At 36.4% G+C, this 26,901-nt stretch overlaps 1 protein-coding gene across 1 annotated transcript in view; it reads right to left on the bottom strand.

Moving 5' to 3' along the window:
- Window positions 1–506: 506 nt before the first annotated feature.
- Window positions 507–26,901, bottom strand: part of RAB10 (RAB10, member RAS oncogene family) — a 50,773-nt gene continuing 24,378 nt past the window's right edge. Inside the window, exons 2-6 of the mRNA XM_016209190.2 lie at window positions 16,944–17,004; window positions 8,796–8,934; window positions 5,831–5,920; window positions 4,755–4,856; window positions 507–3,021 (exon numbers count right to left, since the gene is read on the bottom strand). Of these exons, the coding sequence (XP_016064676.1) occupies window positions 2,938–3,021; window positions 4,755–4,856; window positions 5,831–5,920; window positions 8,796–8,934; window positions 16,944–17,004 (476 nt within the window). The 3' untranslated portion in view covers window positions 507–2,937. The remainder of the gene's footprint in view (window positions 3,022–4,754; window positions 4,857–5,830; window positions 5,921–8,795; window positions 8,935–16,943; window positions 17,005–26,901) is intronic.

Genomic DNA, 26,901 nt, shown 5'->3' with positions numbered 1-26,901 from the left:
GGTCAGGGCACATACCTAGGTTGTGGGCTCAAACCCCCATCTGGGTGTGTATGGGAGCCAACCAATGTCTCTCTCTCCCTTTCCTAAGAAAAGGGAAAATATACTCAGGTGAGGGTGTTTCACTTTACATATAGTTCACAAAAGAAGTAGGACAGACTTTGCATTTTGAAGTCACTGCTAAAAGGGTTCACCCTCCAGTACAGTGACCTACCTTCATGTCCACGGGTAACCAGCTGACTTCAGCTGTAGCTGCCTTTGGCACATCCTGGTATCGCTGAGAAGTGACTAGAATTGTGGTACCTCTTTTGACACCAAGATGATTTTGCCTTAGTGTTTTAAGAGATGTAGTTTCTTACCAAACATAGTTCTTGAAATTGCCTTCCCAGTTTTCCGTAGGTTGAGGTTATTTCCCTTTTATTTCTGCTTTCTAATATTCGTTCTGCATTATTTCCCAAAGTAATCCTCCATCTTCAACTCCATAAATGAATGAAAACCAAGCCACACAGTTGAAAATCAAGTTTTGTTTTTATATGAACAGAAGTAGACCATCTAGAAATATTTCAGTTTATTTAAATTGTTAAGTAGAATATGAAACCGAATTTGTAGCTAGTACCAGAGAATGGACTTAACTGTTTGGTATTTAATGAGAACAGCTTCTACACAGGATCCCAAGAGACTTACAGAAAAAGGGGCAAAGCCCTAATATTAAGCAAATAAAACTCATGTTTCAAACAGGTTATACAAAAATTGATTTATACTCCATTTCCCTTTTTTTTTGATATTTAGAAAGTGCAGATTTAACAAAAGGTAGCCATATCCTTTCTATGTACAATGCTGATTATAATTATGCAAACAACAAAACTGTCAGTCTGTTACCCAAAAATCCCAGTGTTTAGCTCTCAAACCTTAAGTCACTGACTAAACTGATACGGATTAAAGGTTAAAAACAAAAAAGCTACTGTCACATTCCAGATAAAGGAAAGCAACAAACACATCAAATTAATCTAACAACAGTAGGTTTAACCTAAAACTTTTTAAGAAGCTTAACATCATTTCATTATTTTTAGTGGAAAATTGGGGATTATTTGGCAATGCTGCTTTTACTAGTAGTAACAATGATAAAGTCAAGTTAGGGGGAAACACTAAGAACCACCACCAGTGAGGCATAGAAAATTGTTTTTAGGGCACGATCTGAAAAACTCATGGGTGTTCATAGCAGATACATCCCTATGTTGTTTATGTGAACCAAGAGGGCATTAAAATGCTGTCCACGACACAGAAAGACTGTCTTTCAATGGAAGCTGCTGTCCTAAACTCAGCCTCTGCTAGAAATGAATCATGCTATTCACAATTATTTCAACAAAGGTATCATCTTAGGATGCTAGCAGCATAGCAAACTTAACTTATCCTAACGACAAGCAATGAAGCAAAACTAGAAAACTGAAGTGAAAAACTGACCGGGTTAGAGATGGCTGGAGACCTTCTTTACGTGAAAAGCCTTTTGCTGTTCTTTTTCCAAATCCAAGGTAATACAAGTTTTCCAAAAGGATGTGAAGAGAGGACTTAAAATTAATAATACACTAAAGTATTTCTAAATCTTAAGGTAAAGATAACTTAACACTGAAAAAGTGTTCTTCGAAGGCCAAATCTCAATATATTTGGCAAACATGTTAATAAATTTCACTCCTCCTTCCCACCTTTTAAAAACCACCTTTACTGGGCTACCAAACTGCCAGAGGAGTTGCCAAAATGGAGACTACTCAAATTTTGGTTAAAGATTTATCCTAGGAAAGTGAATAGGCTATACACCTAATTAGAAAGACAAACCACAACACCCTCCAAACACTAGTGCATGCAATTAACTCTTCCATTTCAAAAACTCAATGGTTAAGACAGGAAGGGAACAAAGAGGGAAGGAGAAGAGGAACATGAAGTCCAGCAGCAAATGAAGGAATCTGGGGCAGAAGTTTTAGGAGAGAGACAAAATGAGGGGAAGACACAATTAACTGACATCTGACTAGTAGGCAGTTAGAATTTTTCAGTTTACCTAGCAAGCTGAATCAGTGCTTTATGTTAAACTTGACAAACCTACTAGTTTGCCCGTTTCATTTTTAAATAACTCATACCGTGAGGTGGTAGGGAGGGAGAAGTAAATAAAGCAGCATGCAGGAAGACAAACACAAGGAAACGTGGCCCAGGATGAGAACTAGTGGCAGGAATAGTTTTAAATATCAAGGCCACTTAAAATGAGACTCTGCAAACCAAAGCTATCACTTCTGCGTTACCCTCTGTCCTCAACTGACTACTTTAAAAATTACAGCCAAGCAAACCACAAACATTTTAATGTTTATGTTTGGATGATGTCTCCTGCACATGCTTCCATCAAAACAAAAAAGGAAAAACCAAAGAAGTTCCTTTCCACATAAGGCACAGGACAAAATTAACCCCATTTACATATTCAAGGCGAAAATGAGTGTTTTCCTGGCTTTTTGTTTCTTTTGCTATTACATGTCTATAGATTATAGGGACTCAAGCACATTATCCATGACAGAAAATTCCACTGTTGTACAAAATAAAATTGTTAATTCTAACTTTTATTCTTATACAATTTGCAGAATAGAGTTGAAATGATTGCTATAAGTTTTAATGTTGATAAGAATTGGACTATAATACAACTGAAATGCAGTGGTGAGCTGAGCAAGTACATTTAAAAATGAAGTCACAGACATGATTTTTCTATACATTTTTTTTTTGTTTGAAGAAAATTATAAAGTCAGCAAGCAGTCACAGATGAAAGAACAAATAAAATAGGTGGGCTGGATAGTTAAGATGAGGAACAAAAATATCTGTTTAGAGTTAAAAATGGACAGAGTGGTTTACTTTGCAGCAAGAAGAGAAACAGGGTGGTGGATGGCAACTGATGGAACAGGAGAACTCTCAGCAACATTTGCTCTTCCAGCCTGTCACGCCTCCTCCGCTGCTGATATCTACATTTTCACTGTTGGGCTCTTTTACAGGGGTCTGGAACAAACACACAAGGAAAGTAACCCATGAAAAAACATTGCCATGTATAAATCAAGATTCAACAGAAATACTCTCATAAAGGTTAATTTATGTAACAAAATGCAATTAGAGTAATGAGACAGGTTTTCTCCCCCATACAAAATAAAGATTTGCAAGCTTTGTTTTCGGTCTTTTGTTTGCCTGCTTTTTCCAAGCCGTGAAATGTCTAGAGGCCTCCCAGCATTCCTTTATAAAGCTTCTGAAATCTTCTCTGGCCCTAACACTTTTGCAGAGAGGTTTGTTATCTCCTAGCCCAGAACCCTGAGTACTTACTACTTAAAATGCATTATCATCAAGCATATGCATTAAACCAATGTTAGGTCATGTCTAACTGCAGGAAAGTAAAACAGCCCTTTTCTGTGTAGTTAACTTGTCTTTTTAGATGGGAGTTTGTATTATGGTATGATTTTTCTTTTACCAATTCAGGAGAGAAAATACTGCACAGAAAGTTCCTAGTCAAAAATCACTATTGTATTTCATATCTAATTTGTTAAGCAAGTTTACATTAGATGCTTTAACTCATATTACCAGATTGAAAAGTGTATGAAAATAATGCTACCTCATATTTGGGCCTGCCTACATGGGGAAGCTGCTAGACAGAGAGCTTTAAATACCAGCTGGGTCCAACCCACAGATTGGACAGTGTGGCTCAGTGGTTGAGCATCGACCTATGAACCAAAAGGTCCCCCGTTCAATTCCTGGGCAGGGCACATGTCCGGGTTTCGGGCTCAATGTTTCTAACTCTTTATCCTCTCCCTTTCTGTATAAAATCAATTTTAAAATATTTAATAAACAAATAAATCTTTGGATTGGTTTTTGAAAAAATATTAATATTTCAAGTATAAAAACAGAAAGGTTACCAGAAGCAATGAATTTTTTCCTATATAATGTCTGTTTCTCCTTTAGGATTTGTGTAAGATTTTCTCTAATTTTATTTGTATATAAATATATCACAGGCTGAATAGAGAATTCAGGACTCATAACCAAATCTAGTCATTTGAGGGGGAAATATGAAAACCAGCTTTCCCAATTTTGCTAAAAGTTACTTATACTGGTAAGTTTTGGGATTCACAAATGGAACACAGAACTAACCCTAAGGCAAAATGAATTCCCTGAGGTCACATTTTCAGCCTTATTATTATTTTTTTACAGCACAGACTGGAATGACTGGCTGAATGAAATCGGGGGGGGGCGGGGGGTACTCTGTTTATTCAGTATGTAATATATGCACGTCCTTTAATGGCACATCTGAGAACGATATACAGAAGAGTGATTCTGTAGCAATAACTACAGAATACATTCACCTCTTACCTTAAATGTTTAAATATGATCTATGAAAATGGAAATGATGTGTAAGAGAAACGAATCCAAAAGTAAACAGAAAAGCCACAACACAATGGACCAGACAAAAAACTGGGAAAAAGGAGTACGAAATTGGGGACTAGAAAGCAAGAGTGAGAGCTCAGAATATTAACCGTTACTACTGACTAGGACCCACAGATTTCTAGATGGCTTCCTGTTCTTCCACTCCCTTACTTCACTTTGGAGGATTAGATACTGGTGATGGGTAAACATTTCAAAACAGTGCCACCCAAGCCCAATTTTTGTGTGTAAATCTAGTACTTTAGAAAAGACTAAGTATTCAACTATGACACTGGGCACCTTAACAGTAAGTAAAAATAGGAACTTACCTTTCGAAGGATATCTTCAGCTAATGTGAGAAAGGCCTTTTCGATGTTTATATTTGCTTTTGCACTAGTCTCAAAAAATCTAATACCATGCTCCCTTGCAATCTGAAATAGAAGCAAAATGTCATCATAAAATGATCATGTACAGGTTGCCAATTGATGACTTTAGCATCTTAGAGGAAATAGTAGTATTACTGCTAAAGGCAGCAGTTTCAACTAGGTTACATAAAACAGATTTAAATGGGTCAAGATTCAAATGGTCAAGCTCTTTAAAAATAAACTAACAAAAGTAATAAAAGAATCTGCTCTTCACTATAAGAGTTTACTTCAGATATTCTTAAAAAAGTAGAGTGGACCCTTTAACAAGTCAGGTCTGCACAGTACAGGTCCACTTATACACAGATTTTTCCCAGTAGGTATGTATTTGGTCTTTCGTATCCCTGGGTTTTGTATCTGTAGATGCGGAGGGCCAAGTGTATGCATTATCCTATGCCATTTTATATAAGGGACTTGCACATCCTCAGATTTTGGTTTCCACAGGGGGTCCTGGAAACAATTCCCCCCGGGATACTGAGGGACAACTATAGTCAAGTACTGGGGGAGTCAAAAGTTATATGTGGATTTCCAACTGCACAGGGGTGAGGGGTCAGCACCCCTAAATCCCACGTTGTTCAAGGGTCAACTGTATTTTCCTCTAGGGGTAAACTTAAGAGACGTTCAAAGCGACTTAAGCAGTATCTAGTTTCTGCTTGTTACAGGCTACCAATTGTCAAACTACAAAATCATTAACTGATACATTTCTTTAATGTCTTAAATTTAAAAATTGAGAATCACTAATTTGTATTCCCCCCCTTTGTAGTATAAATAAGGCTAAAAATAGTACTTCCACAGATTTACTTCTATAACTGTTGGATATGTATTGAAAGAAATTCACTCAAATGACAAGTTACTGTTTCCAACAGCATTTAAAAACTGATGTGACTAGCTAGGGTACTGCACTGCCACTACTGTAAAAACAACAAATGCTACCATCTTCACAAAGAAAGGGCAGCACATCAGCTGCATCCCGAGCTTTTTACCTGTTCTCCTTTTCCTTTAGGTACAACTCTCTTATCATCCATATCACACTTGTTTCCTAGTAACATCCTTTCCACATCTTCATTGGCATGCTGAAATGGAATAAACATTTTATTTACATACTATCATGAATTATGGCTTAATAGTCCCCTAAAATGACTTTTTCTCCATTTATGGTATCAACAGTCTGAAAGTTTTAAAGCAATCACCCTGAAACCACTCCAAGCTAAAAGCCTACATAAATTCTTAAATTACCTGGGAAAAAAAACCCACAACAAAGACATACCCTGTCAAGTATTATTTTCCCACTATATAAGGCTGTCTGGATTCTAGATACGTTCTCGCAGGAGAGGATGCAGGCAAAAGACCTGAAGCTGGAATCTCTTATGCATGCCTCAACCCAAGCTGGACCATGGTTTTAGACAACGTGTACTACCCTAAAAAGCATTAATATAAAATTCTACAGAGCCCTTAAAATCTCAAAAAGCTATACTGCTAGGGCACAAGGAGAACCCATGCAGAAAAATCAGTTAAAAACAAATGTTTGCTCCACCAAAATCCTAATGACATCTCTTGCACAAATAGAAAAATCCATCCCTAAAATTCGTAAGGAATCTCGAGGGACCCTGAATAGGCAAAACAATCTTGACAAGGAAGAACAAAATTGGAAGATTTATACTTTTCTTTCTTTTTTTTAATCCTCACCCGAGGATATTTTTTCCACTGCTTTTTGGGGGGGGGGGGGGATCAATGTAAGAGGGACACATTGATTGGTTGCCTCCTGAACATGCCCTGATGGGCTAGGGATCGAGCCTGCAATGGAGGTACATGCCCTTAGCCGGAATCAAACCCAGGACCCTTCACTCCATGGGCCGATGCTCTCACCGCTGAGTCAAACCAGCTAGGACTACACTTATTTCTTGATTTCAAAATTTACTACAAAGCTACAGTAATCAAAACAGTGTGCTACTGGCATAAGGACAGACATCAAAGATGAATAAAATAGCCTAGAAATAAACCCTTGCATACAAATGATTTTGACAAGAGTGACAAACCACTCAGTGGGAAAAGGAAAGTCTTCAACAAATGGTGCTGGGAACACTAGACAGCAACATGCGAAAGAATGGAGCTGGAACCCTAACTTACATATACAAAAATGAACTCAAAATGAATCAGACCTAAATATAAGACCTATAACTATAAAATTCTTAGAAGAAAACATGAAAAAAGTTTTATGAGATTGGATTTGGCAATGATTTCTTGGATACAATACCAAAAGCACAGGCAACAACAACAAAAAGATAAATTACACTTTGTCAAAATTAAAAACTTTTGTGAATCAATGGTAATATCAGTAGAGTGAAAAGGCAATCCATGGAATGAGAAAAATATTTGCAAATCATATATCTTTGGCCCAACGCACCCTTCCCTGAATATCCCTATAGCCAAGGTAGTTATATTCTCTGGATACAAAATACTTTTTGAGTTTTGATTTGTCTTAAATTTGAATCCATCACACTCTTTCCACCAGCCCCTTCCTTATCTGGATGACTTCTACTCATCTCTTCAGGTCTCAGGTTAAATATGTCTGGTTTCAATTCCCCATTTCAAGATTGTTTGGCTATTCAGGGTCCCTTGCAGCTCCATTTGAATTTTAGGATGAGCTTGTAAATTTCTACCAAAAAATGGGGGGGGGGCAGCTGGGATCTTTTTTTTTAATGTTTTTATTGAATTTAGACAGAGAGAAAGGGAGAGGGATAGAGATAGAAACATTAATCGGCTGCCTCCTGCATGCCCCCTACTGGGGACTGAGCCCTGAAACCCAGGCATGCACCTTGACTGGGAATCGAACCAACGACCTCCTGGTTCATGAGTCAATACTCAACCATTGAGCCACACCAGCCAGGCTATTTATTGATTTTAGACAGTGAAAAGAAGGGGGGAGGGGGAAGGGATGGAGGGAGGAAGAAAGTGAGAAAGGAGTGTGAGGGAGAAAAAGCAAGTGAAACATTGATTTTGTTGTTCCATTTGTTTACGCATTCATCAGTTGCTTCTTGTATGTGCCCTGACAGGAGATTAAACCTGCAACCTTGGCGTATTGGGACGATACTCTAACCAACTGAACTACCTGGCCAGGGCTCCTTATCGTGTTCTTAATTGTAGGAGTCAGTCTTAGGAAATTCAAAGCCTAAAAGGCAGCAATAAGACATGAAAAATAAATAATTCCAACAAGAAGCTACCTATGCTGTAACACCGAAACAGACATGATTTGACAACTTTATCTTATAAAAATTGACTCCTTCACATGCAATGATATGGCACTATTTTCTTGGTTAGGTTTTTACTGTATTTGTACTATGCAGCTTGAAAAATGTCTAGAAGTGGTATGACAATACTATAACTTTACAGTTTTAAAATTATTACTGAAATGTAATTCATTCACTCAATAAAAACTTACCAGGTAAAAATTCTTTTGGAGAGGTGTAAAACTATCATTAGCTTCTATTTGGGGCCATCTTATGGGATGGCTGTACAGAGTTTTGGAGTAATTTAATAATTGCCTTGGGTGGGGTTCTAGATAGACCTGCCCAAAATTTTAAGAAAAAGGCAAAAGAACCCCCAACATTAAAATTTAAAAAGGAGAAATGCTTGCCCTGGCCAGTGTGGGTGGCTCAGTTGGTTGGGCACTCCTGTACACCAAAGGGCAGCAGTCCAATTCCCAGCTGGGACGTGTGTGGGAGGCAACTGATGGATGTTTCTCACATTGATGTTTCCCTCCCTCCCTCCCTCCCTTCCTCCCTCCCCCTAAAAATCAATCAACCAATAAAAACAAAAAAGAAATGCTCAATAATAATGACTTCAATAATGATAACACATTATATCCTAAAGATAAATTAGAATATTGATCTTTATCAACCACGTACACAAATGTGCTTATGCAGGGTTTATGCAATTTCTAGGTCTTACCTCATCTATGTTTCTAAGCCATTTGCTGATGTTTTCAAAACTTTTACCATTGGTGATGTCATATACTAGCATGATACCCATTGCTCCTCTGTAGTAGGAGGTTGTGATGGTGTGAAATCGCTCCTGGCCTGCCGTATCCCTGAAATAAACAACAGTAATTTGTATTCAGCATTTTGATATTACTATATTCTAGATAAAAGGTGAAACAATAGTTTGGTAAGATAAAGATTAAAATCCACTATATGCCACAACACAAAAGAGAGCTACCACTCATTTAATTTTTAAATGGTAAACCATTATGGTTATTCATAAACATATATGTATGTATAAAACTTTTTAGTCAAAGAAAATTAATGACCTACCTATACTGGATGAAAAACAGCAAGGGAAAACAGTAAAAAGTGACACATAAAACTCTTAGTTATTTAAAAATGAACACCAGTAGCCCTGGCCCGTGTGGCTCAGCTGGAGCGTCATCCTGTGCACCAAAGGGTCTTGGGTTAGATTCCTGGACAGGGCACATACCTGGGTTGCGGGTTTAATCCCTGGTTGAGGCACATACAGGAGGCAGTTGTTCCATGTTTCTCTCTCTCCCTCTCCCTTCTTTTCTCTCTAAAATCAATTAAAAAATAGATCCTCGGGTGAGGATAAAAAAAAAAAAGAACACCTGTGTGATAAAAACTTTTGGAATTCCTTAATTTTTTTAAAAGTGATCTAGCTTCATAATGGAATACAAAAGCATGTGGAATTTTTAGAACATTAAAGGACTACACTACAGTATAGCCACATTTACCTTTAGAAGCATTAACAAAAAGTTGTAATGATAATCTTATTTATAAATAACAAGACAGAAATATGTGAAGAGTAGTATTTTTCAATGCCTTCAAAATCAATGACTTAAGACATATATTGTGCTCCTGTAATTTTCCCCTCTTGTTTGATCACCAATTTCTTCCTGTTATGGATCATTCTCATCAGCACATTACATGTTTTAGTATCCCTATCTTTTAAAAAAAATATTTATATTGCTTTCTGGAGAGAGAGGAATGGAGAGTGAAAAAGAGAAACATTGATGAGAAACATCAATCGGCTGCCTCCTGCATGCCCCCCTACTGGGGATCAAACGCACAACCTGAGCATGAGCCCAGATCAGGAATCGAACCAGCAAGCTTTTGGTGCATGGATGATGCCCAACCAACTGAGCCACTCCAGCCAGGCCTCCCCATCTTTTCTTAAAAAGCAAAATTAAAACAATCAGAAAACACCAACTCTCAACCCCACATCCCTCCAACTTACATTACATTTCTGTTCCCCTTCCTAGCAAACTTATTTTAACTTTTACTTAAAATAATTATAGCCTCACAGGAAGTTACAAAAACAGTACAAAGAAGTCCTGTGTACCCTTCACCCAGCTTTCCCCAATAGTAACATCTTCCATCATTTTACAAAAGCAAAACCATAAACTGACATTGGTACAATCTACAGAACCATAGAGTTCACTATTTTTACATGCACTCCTTCCTATTTATGTGCATGCGCATTTTGTTCTCTGCAATTTTACATGTGTAGATTTGTGATCACCGCCAAGGCAAAAAACTGTTGCATAATCCCTCTACCCCCTATAGTCCCTTTACCCTGGCCAATAATGTGTTCCATTTCTATAATTCTGTCATTTCTGGAATGTTATATAAATGGAATCGTGTGATACGCAATCTTTGAAATGGTTGTTTTTCACTTTTGTCAATATAATGCCCTTCAGATCTATCCAAGTTGTTGCACGTAATAGTAGTCTGTTCTGTTTTCTTGCTGAGTAGTACTTCATGGTATGGACATGTCACTATGTTTAACCACTCACCCATGGAAGGACATTTGGGTTGTTTCTAGTTTTTGGCTATTAAAAATAAAGTTGCTATGAATATTCATGTATAAGTTTCTGTGTGGAACTAAGTTTTTCATTTTTCTGGAATGAACAACCAGGAGTGTATATTTTTCTAAAGTGGCTGTACCACTACCACTTTACATTCTCACTAGCAATGTATGAGCAATCCAGTTTCTCTGCATATCATCAGGATTGGTATTGCCACTATTTTTTATTTTTAGTTGTTCTAATAGGGCATGTGTTACCATGTCATCATCATTTTAATTTGTATTCCTTTACAGTTAAACATTTTTCATGTAAGTATTTGCCATCCATATATCCTCTTTGGTGAAATATCTTCTGCCCATTTTCTAACTGTATTGTTTGCTTATTTTTTGCTGTTGAGTGTTGAGTTCTTTTTACATGTCAGATATGTGGTTTGAAAATATTTTCTCCAAGTCTGTCACCAGTTTTTGCATCCTCTTTTTATATGCTCTCCCAGTTAAGATTTTTAGTTTTTTATTTATACATTTCATACTTTGACACTTTTCAACATCACTATATCCACCCCATACATAAGGAGACTCCTTGATCTCGAATCATCCTTTTCCTGGATCCTCATTACAGCAGCCCATACCGATTGTTCAGGCAATCAACAGTGCACTTCGAACCAGAACAGAGCCCTTGCCCCACTACTTCTAGGCTAATTGGTGACCCTTTGCCCAGCGCTAAAAATAGCCGCAGCTGCTTATTCACTGTCAAATTATTTTTAGATTTGCCTACACACATACACCCAGGTCTAGGGACAGCAGGCTGATTCCAATAAAAGCAGATGTTAAATATCTGAAGAGCAACTAAACATTGTATATGTTTACAATATCTTTTTAAGTCCCCATAATACAGGATTTTAAGTCTGTTTATAAAACTACTCACTTGATTTTCCTCGCTTATTAAAAATTTTTTCTTCTAAGCCTATGTATAATAATCAGGCCTCTGAAATTATAAACCAATGATGATAGAATTCTCCTTACATAAAATGATACATAGGTCAGAGAATATTTTCCCCCACTGACATATTATAAAAGGAGTGATATATTCCTAGCAACTGAAGTAGCTTATTTCCTTAATTGTTAGTCCCACACACAGGGTCAGGGAAGCTGTGTACTCTAGCTGCTATTATGACAGTTATTTTTAGTCTGGGCACTGACAGCAATGGAACAGGCCAGAGACAACATCAATCTGCTCTGTAAGTCAGAGACTCCAAATTTAAATTAGGATGTCAAATTTCTCAGACTGAGTTTTACTTTAATAAGATCTGGATTTCCTCAGAGATATGCAATTTCTCTAATCCAAACACCATGAGTTTAAATTATCTTCATTTTTAAAAAGTCAAAAGTCTGATACCTGCCCTACAGAGCTCACAATCCTATGGGGACAGGAATAAACAAGTAAATAAATATATAATCCCAAATTGTGACAAATGCCAACATGGTAAACAGGGTGAAATGATGAAGAATAGAGTAAAGGAAGAAGTAACCTAGATAGAATGATCAGGGTGGTCCTCTCTATAAAGGTGATGCTTAAGGTGAGTGAGAAATACGAGCAGAAATTAACCAAAGTCATTCAGTCAACAAATGTTTATTGAGCATCTACATTTGTCAGGCTCAGTTCTAGGTGGTGGTTATATAACCACAAATTAGGCAGAGGAGACTTCACTCTCAAAAAGCTTACATTCTAGTGGAGGGACAATAGGAATACATTTTAAAAATATGGCAAGTTTAGATACTAAAATAAACTATGACAAAGATAAACTAGGATAAATGTAATAGTGCCAGGAGGACTGGGCTACTGAAGCTAGTTATCATTCAAGGCCTGTCTCAAAGAATAACACTGATTTGAGATCTGATGAAAAGCATTCAAAGCAGAAGAACAGTTGATGTACAAAAGGCCTTGAAATGGAACCATGCTTGACATGGTCAAGGGAGAAAAAAAATGGCCATAGTGACTGGAACAAAGCTGGTAAGATGAGGTCAGAAGGGACAGTAGCCAGAACACAGAGTTTTCAAACTGTATTTCTGTTGAAATGGGAGGCCTCTGGAATAGAGTGGTACTTCAGAATGCTGTGTTGCTACAGTCAGGAGAAAGTGGGAGGTTAGGTGTTCAGGGAGGTCTACAAGGCATGTACAAAAGCCCTAAATTAGAAAAGAACTTACCATTTTCATGGAATTAAAAGGATATCAGCTGGGGGCAGAAATTATATACACAAAGGAGTGCAAAATGAGGTCAGAAAGGTGGGCAGGGACCCACTCTGTAAACTGTGGTAAGAAATTTGGATTTGGAATTTCATTTGAAATGCAATGGAAATTTAAAACGGTTCTAAATAGGGGAAAGAATGACAACCATGACCAGATTTAGACTTGAAAAGGTTACTCTGGCTGTTATATGGAAAAATTACTGGAAGAAGGCAAAAGGGAAGAAGGACCTGTTAGGATGATTCAAATAGAAGTCACAGTGGCTTCCACTAGGGTGGGTAACAGTGGAGATGGCAAACTGTATATGGATTCTTTTGGAGGTTTGCTAAATTGGATTTTCGGGTTAAAATGGAAAGAATCAAAGATGACTACCAAGTCTCTGGCACCTTACAAAGGCAAACAGTTAATTCTTCTACAATGGAACACTAACAATTTTTGGTGACTGTGGCAAGCATTTCTGACCCACCCCTCTTAAAAAAAAGAAAGAAAAGGCTGACTTGAAGTAACTCACTATGACTGTTTTCCTGGCAGGACCCGCTACTCTATGGAAAATATAGATAGCAAAAGATACTGTGGTGGAACTTTCTAGAGATCTGGGATTTTAAAAGCTGCAGATATTTCTCTATCAGCCAGACAAGCTAATTTTAGGCCTACAGACGTGCCTTGGCCTGGGTGAGACCCATCTTTATTCTTATGCAGCAGAAAAGACTAAAAGATTCCTGGGAAGAAAGCAAGAAGGGAAGATCATTTCGAAGAAAGAAAAAATAAGACATGAGACAGGAATTGTGCCTCAATAGAAACTAAGTGAACATTTCAGAATAAACTATTGCTGTGTTAAATATATATATAAGTCAGCCCTGGAGGACGTGGCTCAGTGGTTTGAGTGCTGGCCCACGCACCGAAGGGCTATGGATTTGATTCCTGGTCAAGGGCACATACCTGGGTTGCAGGTTCGATCACTGGCCCAGTCAGGGATCATGTGGGAGGCAACCAATTGATGCGTCTCTTTCACATCAATGTTTCTACCCCCCCCCCTTTCTACTTTCTCTAAAAAGCAACGGAAAACATGTCCTCAGGTGAGGATTAAAAAAAAGACAAAGCTTTAGCACAGACTGAAAAGTTGCCAAGCCTAAAATTCAATCACAGAAGTTTTCATGCTGAAACAAGAATCTGAATATATGCACTTAAACTAGAAAGAGATAATCACTGTGCTTTTTAGTAGTGAATTGGAAGCAAAGAATTTGAGGATTGAGTTTTGAATTTCAATGCATCGTAAGTTATGAGTAATGGGTTGTTCATGCTAAAAGCCTTCCTGAATTAACTATGGCATATCCCAGATCTCTTAGCTTAGAGCTACATGGCTTCTTTGTCCCTGGAATGTTAGTATGTCAACTCAAGCAAAGAAACAAAACCAGTAAGCATAATGCTAACCTCTAAAAAATTTTAATCACAAATGTTAACCAATCATTCATTCCTAATCCTTGTAGAAAAATGGGATATTACCATTTCTGTGCTATACTTGAGTTGTATAGGTATAGCAAAAATCTTTTCTAGATTAATCTTGAAGGCCACAGCAAAGAACTTACTGTTCCAAAAGATCACCTTCTGAGGAAGTCTTTATTTTTAAAAACAAATGTTAGTTGTTACTGTTTACTTCTAAAAGCTAGAGAGACTACAATAAGGGGGGAGGGAGAATGTTTAAAGCACAAAGTCAAGAAACAGAAGGGAAAGTTTGTAGAAGACAGAGTGTATAAGAAAGAATAGGGCAAATTTAGTAGGGCAAAGGTTTTATATATTATATAAAAAATACACCTGAAAAAAATTTTTGTGCACTTTTGATTCTACTATATACACACTCACTTATACATGTACAGAGTCACAGAGCCAAAATGTAAAATGTACCTCTCACTGTCAAAAAGTTGAAAAATTATTGGCTTAAAATGTGTACAGAGGGGATGCCATTGAGAATAGAGCCAATCAGTGTGGCAGAGCCTAGGAGGGGCTTGGAACACAAACCATTATGGGAATAAGGCATGGTGCTTAAAAAAAATTTTTTTTAAAGGTGGGGAGAGGTGGTTGAAATTCAGACAAACTGACATCCTTTCTTCCCCTGAGATCAGCTTTAATTATAAAGCAACAGAATATGAGGCAAAGTTCAATGAGAGTTATTTCTCAGTTAAAGTAAGGAAAAATCAATGATTATAAAGTGGGTTATGTTTCAAAGAAAATCATTAAATTTAGGAAATATTTTAGAATGTCTAAATTTTGTTTAAATCTGTACTAAATTCTAAGCTGTCATAAAGATTATACTTCTCATTATACAGTCAGGTAATGAAGACATTCTGACTCAACAAGACCTACTTCTAATTATTAGCATCCTTTAAAAGGTAATTCCTAACTTTGAAACTGCCTTTGGATAATGAGACAATGTTCTCCCCTAATTCTCCTCCTAACTAACTCTCCAGCTATGGCTTTGCAATCTCCCTTGCTAACTCCCTCCTCTGCTTATATCCTAAAAGAAAATGTTACTAGGATTCTATCCTCATAATGGGTCATTCCCAAATAATAAAAGCTATGATTTATTAAACATTAATTATGCACCAGACACTGCTCTAAGTGCTTTATATGTATCACTCATCCTCATAACCACTGTATTATAGGTCCTATTCCAATGGAACCCAAGATGACATGAATTCAAATTTAACACAATTGACTGGCAATGAAGAAATAAGATGACAGTAACTGGAAAGAGCAGCAAAACCAATTAACAAACTGCACTATTTATAGGAGGCAATATAGCAATTAAGAATGCCACTCTCAATCCTACATTCTGAGCAAGTAATGGATTCTAACTCTGACATTTCCAGGCTGTAAGACCTTGGTTAAATTATGTCAAAATGCCTCTGTTCTATTATCTGTAAAATAGCAACAATCCAAGAGAAAATAAAGCATATGCTTATACAAAGATCTTCAGTAGCTTTATGGTGAATAAACAAGTTATGATATACCAAAAATAGAATACCACTCAGAAATAAAAAGTAATGAACTTACCGATACACATAAAAATCACTGATAATTTTCAAAATAATAATACCAAGTATAAGAAATCAGACAAGACTCCCACCCCCAAAAAAGAAGGAGTGCGGGGAGGAGAACACTGTATTACTGAATTTATGAATAGTACTAGAAATGGAAACTAGTCTACAGTGACAGAAAGCAGAGGACTGGTTACCTGGGGACAGGGATAGAGAAGGAGGAGAGATTACAAAGAGGCTTGAGGAAATTTCTGACGTGATGAATATGTTCACTATCCTGTTTGTGGTATGGCTTCACAGGTTCATTCACATCAAAACTTACCAATTTGTACTCTTTAAATATGCACAGTTTATTATATGTCAGTTATACCTCAATAAGGCTTAAAAAAAGTAACAACTCACAGAGTCATTGTGAGTAATGGGTTAAAACATAATATATTTGTAAAACACTTAATATTCATTGAAAAGTACTATTATAATTTTAAAGTTTATGATTCATACTTGATACAAATTTAAAGAATTTTACTGTACTTCTACAGGGCAGGCAAACCCTATAAAAACTAATGCCTATAAAAAGTTGTAAACACATTGAAGAAAATAAGTATTTTAGCTTAAGCCTGTCAGAGCATCAGAAGGATTATATTAACTTTTTATATTGAGTGTGAGCAAAGTATTGTGCTAGAGGCTTTACATAGATTATTTCATGAAATCCGTACAACAATCTTTTGAAATAGGTGGTATATGTCCATTTTACATATGAAGATATAAGAGGACTATAGTGGGCATGTAACTTGCCCAAGTTCATACAGTAAGTAGAAAAGGCAAAACACTCAGTCAGATCTCATGGACTCCAAAGTCCGTGGCAATAATTTTTTTACCTCATTGAAAGGAGGTCACCAGGTTACTGGCTTTAGAAAGGGAAGTCTCACACAATCTGAACAGGTGACACAACCTCCAGACTTGGCATTCTACTACATAAAGTGAGTAAATTAGCATCACTTACCATATCTGTAGTTTGATCTTCTTTCCTTGTAATTCAACTGTTTTGATCTTAAAGTCTATTCCTACAACATAGAAAAAAAAAGGTAAATTGTATCTGGTTCTGAACTGGGCTATCCTGAAATTAACTGGAATAAAACACACTTTTAAAATCTACTTGTGTGTGTTTGGCTCTGGATATTCACTAAGTATGCAATTCAGAGCATGTGTCCAATTTTAAACCTGAGTAGTAATAAAGATCCAAGAGGGTAGAAGAAATAGCTATAGAGAAAGAGTTCTTACAATTATGAAATAAAAAGTACAATTTAAAGTATCTATTGCAAAGGAATAAAAGATGCTTCTTAGTAGGAAAATACATAACCTTCGTAGCTTGCAGAACAAAAGAAAACCACAAGGGATAAAAAGGGTCATTTCATAATGACAAAGGGATCAATTAATTAAGAAGGCATAAAAATACTAAACGTTTATGCACCTAATAATACAGCTTCAAAATACACAAAGCAAATGTACTGCAGAGCCCCCAAAATCTTCTCTTTAACCAATCAAAATCTTCAGCTTGGGCCCTTATGTTTGCCAGACCCAAGGAATAAAGGGCCACTTGCCTGGCTTTATAAACATCAGTCTATGTCTGTGGGTAAGAAAGGGGTTCTATGGAAAGGAACCTCACAGGGTGACCTGATCAATTCCTAACTGGGCAGGTCATGGTGGGTAGTCACGCCCCAGGCATATAACTTCATTAATAAAAGGCTTATTTTTGCATAAACAAGCCCTGTCCTTGTTTCTGTCCATCTAGGTTAACACACCTTTGAAATGCCTCTCTCCAGGTCCCTCCCTCTAAAGCCCTACCACCCTCAAGAGATCAGCACATAATCTCAAATATCCTGTAATCCAATCCCAGCCTTGCTTTCTCCCACCTTCATAATCTTCCTTAAATTTCCTCCTTAATCTCAAATGCGTAAGAGAAACCACGAAACTGTTATTCTCTGAAGCATGAGATCTTGCTTTGTCGTCAGTTTTGGAGCAAATAAACTCATACAAGTTCTTTATAGGTTTGGATGTTTCTTACTTTCACAGTCTATATTTTTACCTCTCTAGGAATTATTGAGAAAATCATCCTAAAATGGCCTGATGGTCAAGACCAACTCTGAATAAGACTATTCCAGTTAGGCATACAATTTGTTAATTGATCCTAATGACAAACCTGATGACAAATACTATTTCAGAAAACTTTCTGAAGAAAGGTGAAATTAGGATATGGTCTGAAAACTCAAAACCCGTTGGGATGGAAACCAGGTACAACTGGAAAACTTCTAGGAATTTAGGCTGTTTCAAAGCCACCTACCTAATTTTAAGATAGAAACCTCATTCTAGATTCCTTGAGTTTCCCTCTTGATCTCACACCCAGGGTGGCTACATACTTCTCAAATTCACCAGTCGGAGGACATTTCAGGAATATAGTTTTCCCAGTCCCACTATCATCAGTTTGAACTGAACTTGGGGTTCTCCTTGGGTGGCCATGGTGATGTTACTTCCAGAAGCATCTCCAGGGCCATCTCTGATTTAGAGCTGCAAAGATGGCAGAAGCATAGTTCAAATGCTGGAGACGCAGCCGAGCTTTTTTTTAAAGTTAAAAGCATATGACTAGAGAATATGGGGTTAAAGAAAGGCTCAAAAAATGTTTAAAAAATGGAACACAGGTAGGCATGGGTCAAGGATTTGTTGTTGCTGCTGCTGTTGTCATAGCCTCAAAGCACTTTCTGACTTCTAAAATTCTGTACCTATTATATTAATAGACATAAAAGTTAGGCTAATAGATGCCCTGGCCAGTCTTGCTCAGTGGTTAGACCATCGGCCCTCAGACTGAAGGGTTCTGGTTCCATTCCAGTCAAGCGCATGTATCTCAGTTGCAGGCTCATCCCCAACCAGGATGCGTGCAGGAGGCAACCCAATTGATGTGTCTCACATAGATGTTTCTTTCTCTGAAAACCAATGCAAAAAATATCTTTGGGTAAGGATTTAAAAATAAATAAATTAGGCTAATGGACAAGATACATTTACAAATCTCTCTCCACTACTAAAACACTTCAACGGGTCATATTTCTAGCACGGCCCCAAGCAACCCCAGCAATCTCATTCCCTCCATTCTTCCTCCTATAGTCACATTCAAACAGCTTCTACTCCTGGGTACTTTATCCAAGTAAATACCTTTGTCACTCCAGTAAGTCCTTTCTATACCCCCCAAACTTACATTTAAGGTAGAGTAAAAAAGCTTTTGATAAAACTTAAAGATTAGAGCAAAATCAATAGCTCAGCTGCAAAAAAAAAGCTAGGAAAACCTACCCCCCTTTAAGATTCTACCAGGAGGAATAATCAGATTCTCCTACAACACTATCATTTGTTCAATTACCACAGACTAGAGCAATTGTAGTGTTTAATCCAAACAATGATTTTTTAAGGTTTTGCTTATATGAAAACACAATAGAGGAAACCCCCCCCCCCTTTTTTTAAACAGATTCCTGGGACCCAGCTCAAACAAATATTTCCATTTACTGCACGTCTAATTTATCAATTTTCAGCTGCTCAGGAAAGTGAGAAACAATATCAGTCCAAACATTTGCCTTAATGATGTTGCAGAAGCACCATTCAGTGGCAAGAAGAGTAACTGTAACTTCTAGCCACTATAAATGTCAGTTTTCCAAGGCTTGGCTTCTGATAACACATCAATACATAGTAATTAATGCAAGCAGAAACAACCTATATAATGAACTCCATACAACCAAAGTTTAACAACTATAGTTAAATGATCGTATTTGCGGTTTTTAACAAGTTTTCACCACATCAGGAAAGGAAATAAGAATCATATACCTACAATCCTTTGAATGTAGCTTAGTCTGGAATTTAAGAGACCAGGTTGTAGTCCTAGCTCTGACATTAACAGCACAAATTTTGAAACTAATATTCACATTAGTTTCTTTATCTGGATGCAGATAATGAAACTAATGCAGAATGCAAAAAAAGTTCCCTCTAAAGATCCTTTCATATAATAGTAATAGCTTAGTAAACAGAATTTACAATGTGCCTAGCACTATTTTAAGCCCATTGTATAAATTAACTCATTAAATTCTCAGAACAATCCAAGTCCATACTATTTCCATTCTACAAATGAAGAATAAAATAAAAACCAATAGCAGTAGCAAAAAAAACAAACAAAAAACACACACAATAAAACTAGTAATATTTACTGGGTAATTTACTAAGTGTCCCAAGCATTTCACATATACTATCTCATGTAAAATTCACAAAAATCCTCTAAGTACCAATATGCCTATCTTATAGAAAATTTAAGGTAATTTCTTAAGATCACAGAATAGGTGGCAGAACCAGGACTCAAATTCTGTGTCTGTTTAATTTCAGACCACGCATGGTCTTAACCTACATTAAGTTCTATAATTCCATTTTTATTTACTTATTTTCTATTGCGGTAAAAATTAATAACATAAAATTTACCACTTTAAAATGAACAATTCAGTACATTCATAATGTTGTACAACTACAACCTCTATCTTGTTCCAAATGTTTTCATCATCTCAAAAGGAAATCCCATGCCCATTAAGCAATTGCTTTTCATTACCTCCTCCCAAGACTCCCTGGAAACCACCAGTCTGCATTCTGTCTCTATAGATTTGCCTATTCCAGATATTTCATATAAATGGAAGCATACAACACTTGACATTTTATGCCTGGCTTCTTTCGCTTAACATAATGTTTTTTTAAATTGTTTTTATTTTTAGAGAGAGAGGAAGGGAGGAAGATTGATTTGTTCCACTTACTTGTGCATTTATTGGTTACTTCTGTATGTGCCCTGACTAGAAATCAAACCCACAACCTTGTGTATCCAGGTGACACTCTGATCGACAGAGCTACCTGGCCAGGGCTCACTTAGCATAATGTTTTTAAGGTCCATCACAGTATAGTATGTATCAGTACTTCATTCCTTTTTATAGCTGATAATATTCTATCACATATACTATAATTTGTTTATCCACTCATCTGTCAACAGATATTTGAGCTGTTTTCACCTTTTTTTGACTTTCGTGAATAGTGTTGCTATGAACATGTATATGCATGTACATGGGTTTATTTGAGTACCTGTTTACAATTCTTCTGGGTATAAATGCTGGGTCAAGTGGTAACTATGATTAACTCTTTGAGGAACCACTATTTCCACAGAAGCTGCACCATTTTACATTCCCACTAGCAATGTATGGGGGTTAATTTTTTCTACATCCTCACCAATGTTTACTGTTTTGCCTTTTTCTAAAAAATTCTCCCTCAAGGGTACTTTTCCCATTGCTTTTCAGAGAGAAAGAAAAACAGCTACATGAGAGAGACACTTCAATTAGTTGCCTCCTGCATGCGCCCCGACCAGGAAGGGGATTAAGCCTGCAACCAAGGTACATGCCCTTGGCAGGAATCGAACCTGGAACCTGGGCCAACACTCCAACCACCCAACCACCAAGCCAAACCAGCCAGGGTTGTTTTTTTTAAAAGCCATCCTAGTGAGTGGGCATGAAGTGGTACCTCATGTGGTTTTGGTTTGCATTTCCCTGATGATTAATGATATTGAGCATTAATTGATGCACTTGTTGGCCATTTGTATCTCTTCTTTGGTGAAATGTTTATTCAAGTCCTTTGTCTAGTCTTAAATCAAGTTGTCTTTTTGTTGAGTGGTAAAAGTTCTTTATATATTGTAGCTACAAGACCTTTATCAGATATGATTTGCAAATATATCCTCCATTCTGTAAGCTGTCTTGTCATTTTAATATCCTTTGATGCAGAAGTTTTTAATTTTTATAAAGTCCAATTAAATTATTTTTCTTTTGTTACATGCCGTAGTCCATTGATTTTAATCTCTGAAATGTATGAGACGGAAGTTCTGGGAATTGAAAAATTGACAGAACCAAAGCTAAGTTCAACTTTTTCCAATTACACTGTAAGGTGTAACAGAGAAATAATAAAAGCATTTCTAGTATATGTGTGTGTATACATACAGGGTGTCCCAAAAACATATATACACACTTTAACAGCTGATAGCTCAATTTTTAAGATGAAATGTATTTTAATAAACACTGCCTCTGTAATTACTCAAAGTGTATGTATACATTTTTGGGGAGACATCATATATATGTTTTGTTTTTTTTTCTATGAGCTACTTCACATTCTAGTAATGTGTGTCCCAGCAGAATAAACCATACTTACTATATACTTGGCACTGAACAGAGTAAACAAAGTCCTTCTGCTGAGGGAATTTACATTCCAGAGAGGGGAGAGAAAATAAAATAAATTTTAATATTAGTAGTGATAAATGCTATAACAAGAATGGAAGGGAGAGCTATTTTATACAAGGAAATCAAGGAATGCCTTACTGAAAGGCCTTTGAGCAAAGAACCTCAGGAGGTCTGGGAACAGAACAAGCCATGTGAAAATCTAGGGAGAGTGTTCCAAGGTAGAGAAAACAGTTAAGTGCAAAGTGTCTGAGGTGGAAATGTTTGGCATGTTCAAGAAACACCGTACTTTGTAGCTTTCAGAACCTAGATCTTGCACATATTTTGTTAAACTTACCCCTATTTCCTTTTCATTTTTTGGATGCTATTGTAAATGATATTTTTATATAGAATACTATTATTGTATATTGGCCTTATATCCTGCAACCCTGCCATATTTATACTCACTTATTAATTCTAGTTGCTTTTATTGGGGGGTTCTTTAGGGTTTTCTATGTATATAATCAGGCAGTCTGTAAAAAAGCACTTTCATGTATCTTCCTTTCAAACCTCTATGGCTCATTTCTTTTTCATTTTATTGTACTGGCTACAACTTCTAATACAATGTTGTTTTGTCCTTGGTCCTTAAGAGAAAGCTTAGGCTAAAAACTTAACCATTAAAATATCATGTTAACTGTACATCATTTAGTAGATTGAGGAAAGGTCCTTCCATTTCTAGTTTGATGAGGTATCAAGATTCAAAATGAGGTTCCATTTTGTCAAATGCTTTTCTATACCTATTAAGATGATCATGATTTTTCTTCACTCCATTAAGGCAGCTAATTAAAATGGATTTTGATGTGAAATCAACACTAGATTCCTGAAATAAAGCCTACTTTGTCATGACATTATTGTTTCTGCAAGTTCCTGGAACTTATTTCCAATTGTTTAGATAAGAATTCTTATGTACATGTTCATGAAGGAAATGTCAATGTTCATTAGGGATAGGTTGTGTTTGCTTGGTTTTAGTATCCAAGGTAAGACTGGTCCCATGAATGATTTGAAAATGTGACCTCCTCCTCCATTTACTGAAATAGAAGACTGTTATTTTCTTCTTTAAAACTCACCAGTAAAGCCATCTGGGACTTGAGGGGGTTTTTTCAGAAAAATTTAAATTAAGATTCAATTTCATCACTTACTCTATCAACTAAGAAAGGGGAATGGTGAAATATCCAAATATATAATTGCGGTCTATTTCTCCATTCAATTCTGTCAGTTTTGCTTCAAGTATCTTGAAACTCCGTTATTAGGTATATAAATATAATAAATGGACACATTTATCATTGTCAAAAAAACTCATTCCTTAAAATATATATCCCTTGCTCTGAAATCTACTTTGTCTAATATTAATACAGCCAACTTGAGCATTTGGATTAGTAGCTTATTAGATATACCTAATTATTTTTAGTGACTGTGCTATGGTTTATAATATACACCTTTAACAGCACCATCTACCTTCAAACAATTTTATCCTGCTTTTTGTATTAATATTAGAACTTTACAGCAGTATACTTCCATTTTCTCCCTCCTATTATTGGGCTTGAGAAAATCTGTACTTCTGCTTGTTATAACTTCTACATTTTACTCTTCTAACTATTATAAATCCTACAAAACACTTTTTTTTTTTTTTTGCTTTAAACATTCAATTGTCTTTAAAATAAATTAAATTTTGAGAAAAAAAAAATCTTTTTTATTTTTCCACATTTTTACCATTTCTTACCCTCTTCATTCCTTTGTGCAGATCTGAGGTTCCATATGGAATGATTTTCTTCGGCCTGAAAAACTTCCTTTAACATTTTTAATAGTATGCAAAACCGCCGGCAAGGAATTCTCTCAGCTTCTGTTTGTCTGGAAAATGTCTTTATTTTTGCTCTCCTCTTTGGAAGATATTTTTGTTAGGATTTAATTCTAACTTAAGTTTTTCCTTTCAAAACATTAGTTATGTTACTCCATTGTCTTCTGGCTTGCATTCTTTCTTTTTCCCCTTATCACTTTGAAAGAAATGTAAATTTAAGAACCTTTTTATTTTAAAATTATTTTATAGAAAAGTTAAATAGCACAGAGTTCGTGTATACTTTTTATCTACTTTCTCCTAACGTTAACACTTACACAACCATTTATCAGAAACAAGAAAGTAATGCTGGTACAATGGACCTTTTCTAAGCACTTCTTTGTTTTCTGGCACCAAAGATGTTCCAGGAACATCTTGCATTTCTCCTACTCCAGTTCTGGGAATCAACCAGTTGTTCGAAGAGCCCTGGTTCATTTTATTGAAGATTTGTAGAGTCCGAAGAGCCCTGGTTCATTTTATTGAAGATTTGTAGAGTCCGAAATCTAGGCACTGAGTCTGAGTGTCATGACTTTGAGGCCTTCCCAGAGAAAAGAGTGAGGAAATACACTTATGTGTACTAATCCATGCACATACACATATCTACCATTCGGTAACGAGAAAGAATGTGTATATATAAATGTGTGTATATATAAAATGAGTTCACACTGACACCTCTGATTCCAATCCAACATCATAGAGTTCATCTACACTTTTTCAGTTTCTTTCTCGTAACCACCTTGTTTAACAATTGGAAACCTGGCCCTCATTATCTAAAATATGTTTACTTATATATTCAATCCCAGTTTACAGTACTTCTCTTAACATTGTCAATAGGTTCTTGGAACCTGTGACTTTGACAGATGCCATTCCATCACAGGGCCACTTGCACACACAGCCACACCCACTCAGACTGGGACAAGTTAGACACACCAGTTCACCTAACATGCACATCTTTAGGATGTGGGAGAAACCAGAGCACCTGGAGCAAACTGAGACGGACACTGGGAGAATGTGCAAACTCCACACAAGACAGTGATCCCTGCCAGGGATTTTGTTTCTCATCAACTTTGTAACGTAACAGTGTCGAACAAAACCAAGTTATTTGAGGGCCTGCTGCATACATAAAGTAATTTCAGACCTGCTAACCCACGCCCTTATGAGAAACTAGAATTGCTAAATACAATACTTGTATACAATTCTTTTTATCTTTAGTCCTACAGTATCTAATCAAAATGCTCTTTTCTAAAGTGACACTGATTATTCCTTTCTTCCTCTTCACTGTTTCTTACTCATTTGTAACAGTTATGTCCATTTGTTCACTTTTCATGTTTTTCATGAAAAGGCAACAGTTTTTCTTATCTTTGTCCTCTGTTTTATGTATCTATATTATATATAGATATGTAGATATCTACATATATGGTGGTCTTTTTCTCACTGGCTTAAGATTTCTTTATAACTGGTTGGATTAGTATATGCCTCAGTGTATCCTACCTAGGTTCATTAGGTCTATGGGATTATAGCTTTCTTCTGCAACCACAGCTTCCTACCCCAGTCCTGGACTCCAAATGCACACATATATTAGACTACTTGATAATGTCCCACATCACTGAGGCTCTTTTTCCCCCTAGCTTCCTCCTCACCCCTCCATGTTTCATTTTGGATAGTTTCTATTGCCCTGATCTTTTCTTCTGCAGTGTCTAATCTGCTAAGCCCATCGGTTGAATTTTTCATTTCAGATATTGTAGTTTTCAATTCTAGAAGTTCTAATAGGTCTTTTTTACATCTTGTATTTTTCTCATGTTCACGGTTTCCTTTAAATGCAACATCTGTCTTCTAAATTTATCATCTTTGTAATTTCTGGGACTGTTTCCATCAAATGATTTTTCTGCTGCTTAAGGGCTACATTTTTCTATTTCTTCCGTTATGTTTAGCTATTTTGGATTATATTAACATTTTGCATATATTGTCAATGTATGGATTTTTTTAAACATCTTTTTTATTTTTTAACATGTTTTTCTTGATTTTAGAGAGAGAGAGAGGAAGGGAGAGGGACAGAGACAGACAAAAACATCAATGAGAGAAAAACATCAATTGGCTGCCTCCTGCATGCCCCTTACCAGGGATTGAGCCCAAAACTGGGCATGTGCTCTGACTGGGAATTGAATTGGCAACCTTTGGGTGAATGGGATGACACTCAACGAACTGCACCACACATGCCAAGGTCCATTTATAAGCTTTAAAAAAGCAAAGCAGCTATTATATTCTGAAGCACTTGTACATTACATTAAAATTAAATTACAAGTGACAACAAAAGTCATTCTAACAAAAAATAATTTCATCCAAGTACACAAAAGTTGACATTACAAAATAATATATAATAAAGTCCAAGAATTGCTGAATCTCTAGGTATAAGTCAAGATGAAGAAAGTTTTATTTGTTATGCACTAATTTTAGAGACACTCCCCTAATTCATAAGGTCATTAAGATTCTCAGAAGTAATATAGTTAAAGAAGACAGCTGGGAAATCTGATAAATTCCACAATACCAGTTAGTAGACAATAATATAAAAACAAGAGAAGCAACACCATAAAACCAGAGAATTAACATGTACTCTCTATGCACAAAAGATATGATGCCCTTATGCAACCAGAATTACCTATATTCCTTTAATTACCTATATTTGTAATATCATGTAGTGTTTTAAGTATTTATTTGGCCCAGCCCACATGGCTCAGCTGTTGAGCACTGACCTATGATCCAGGAGATAGAGGTTCGATTCCCAGTCAGGGCACATGCCTCGGTTTGGG

The sequence above is a fragment of the Miniopterus natalensis genome, chromosome 13, assembly GCF_054644295.1.
Source record: "Miniopterus natalensis isolate mMinNat1 chromosome 13, mMinNat1.hap1, whole genome shotgun sequence".
Lineage (NCBI taxonomy): Eukaryota > Metazoa > Chordata > Mammalia > Chiroptera > Miniopteridae > Miniopterus > Miniopterus natalensis.
The sequence above is the reverse complement of the archived record's forward strand: the minus strand, read 5'-3'. Positions and strand labels throughout refer to the sequence as shown.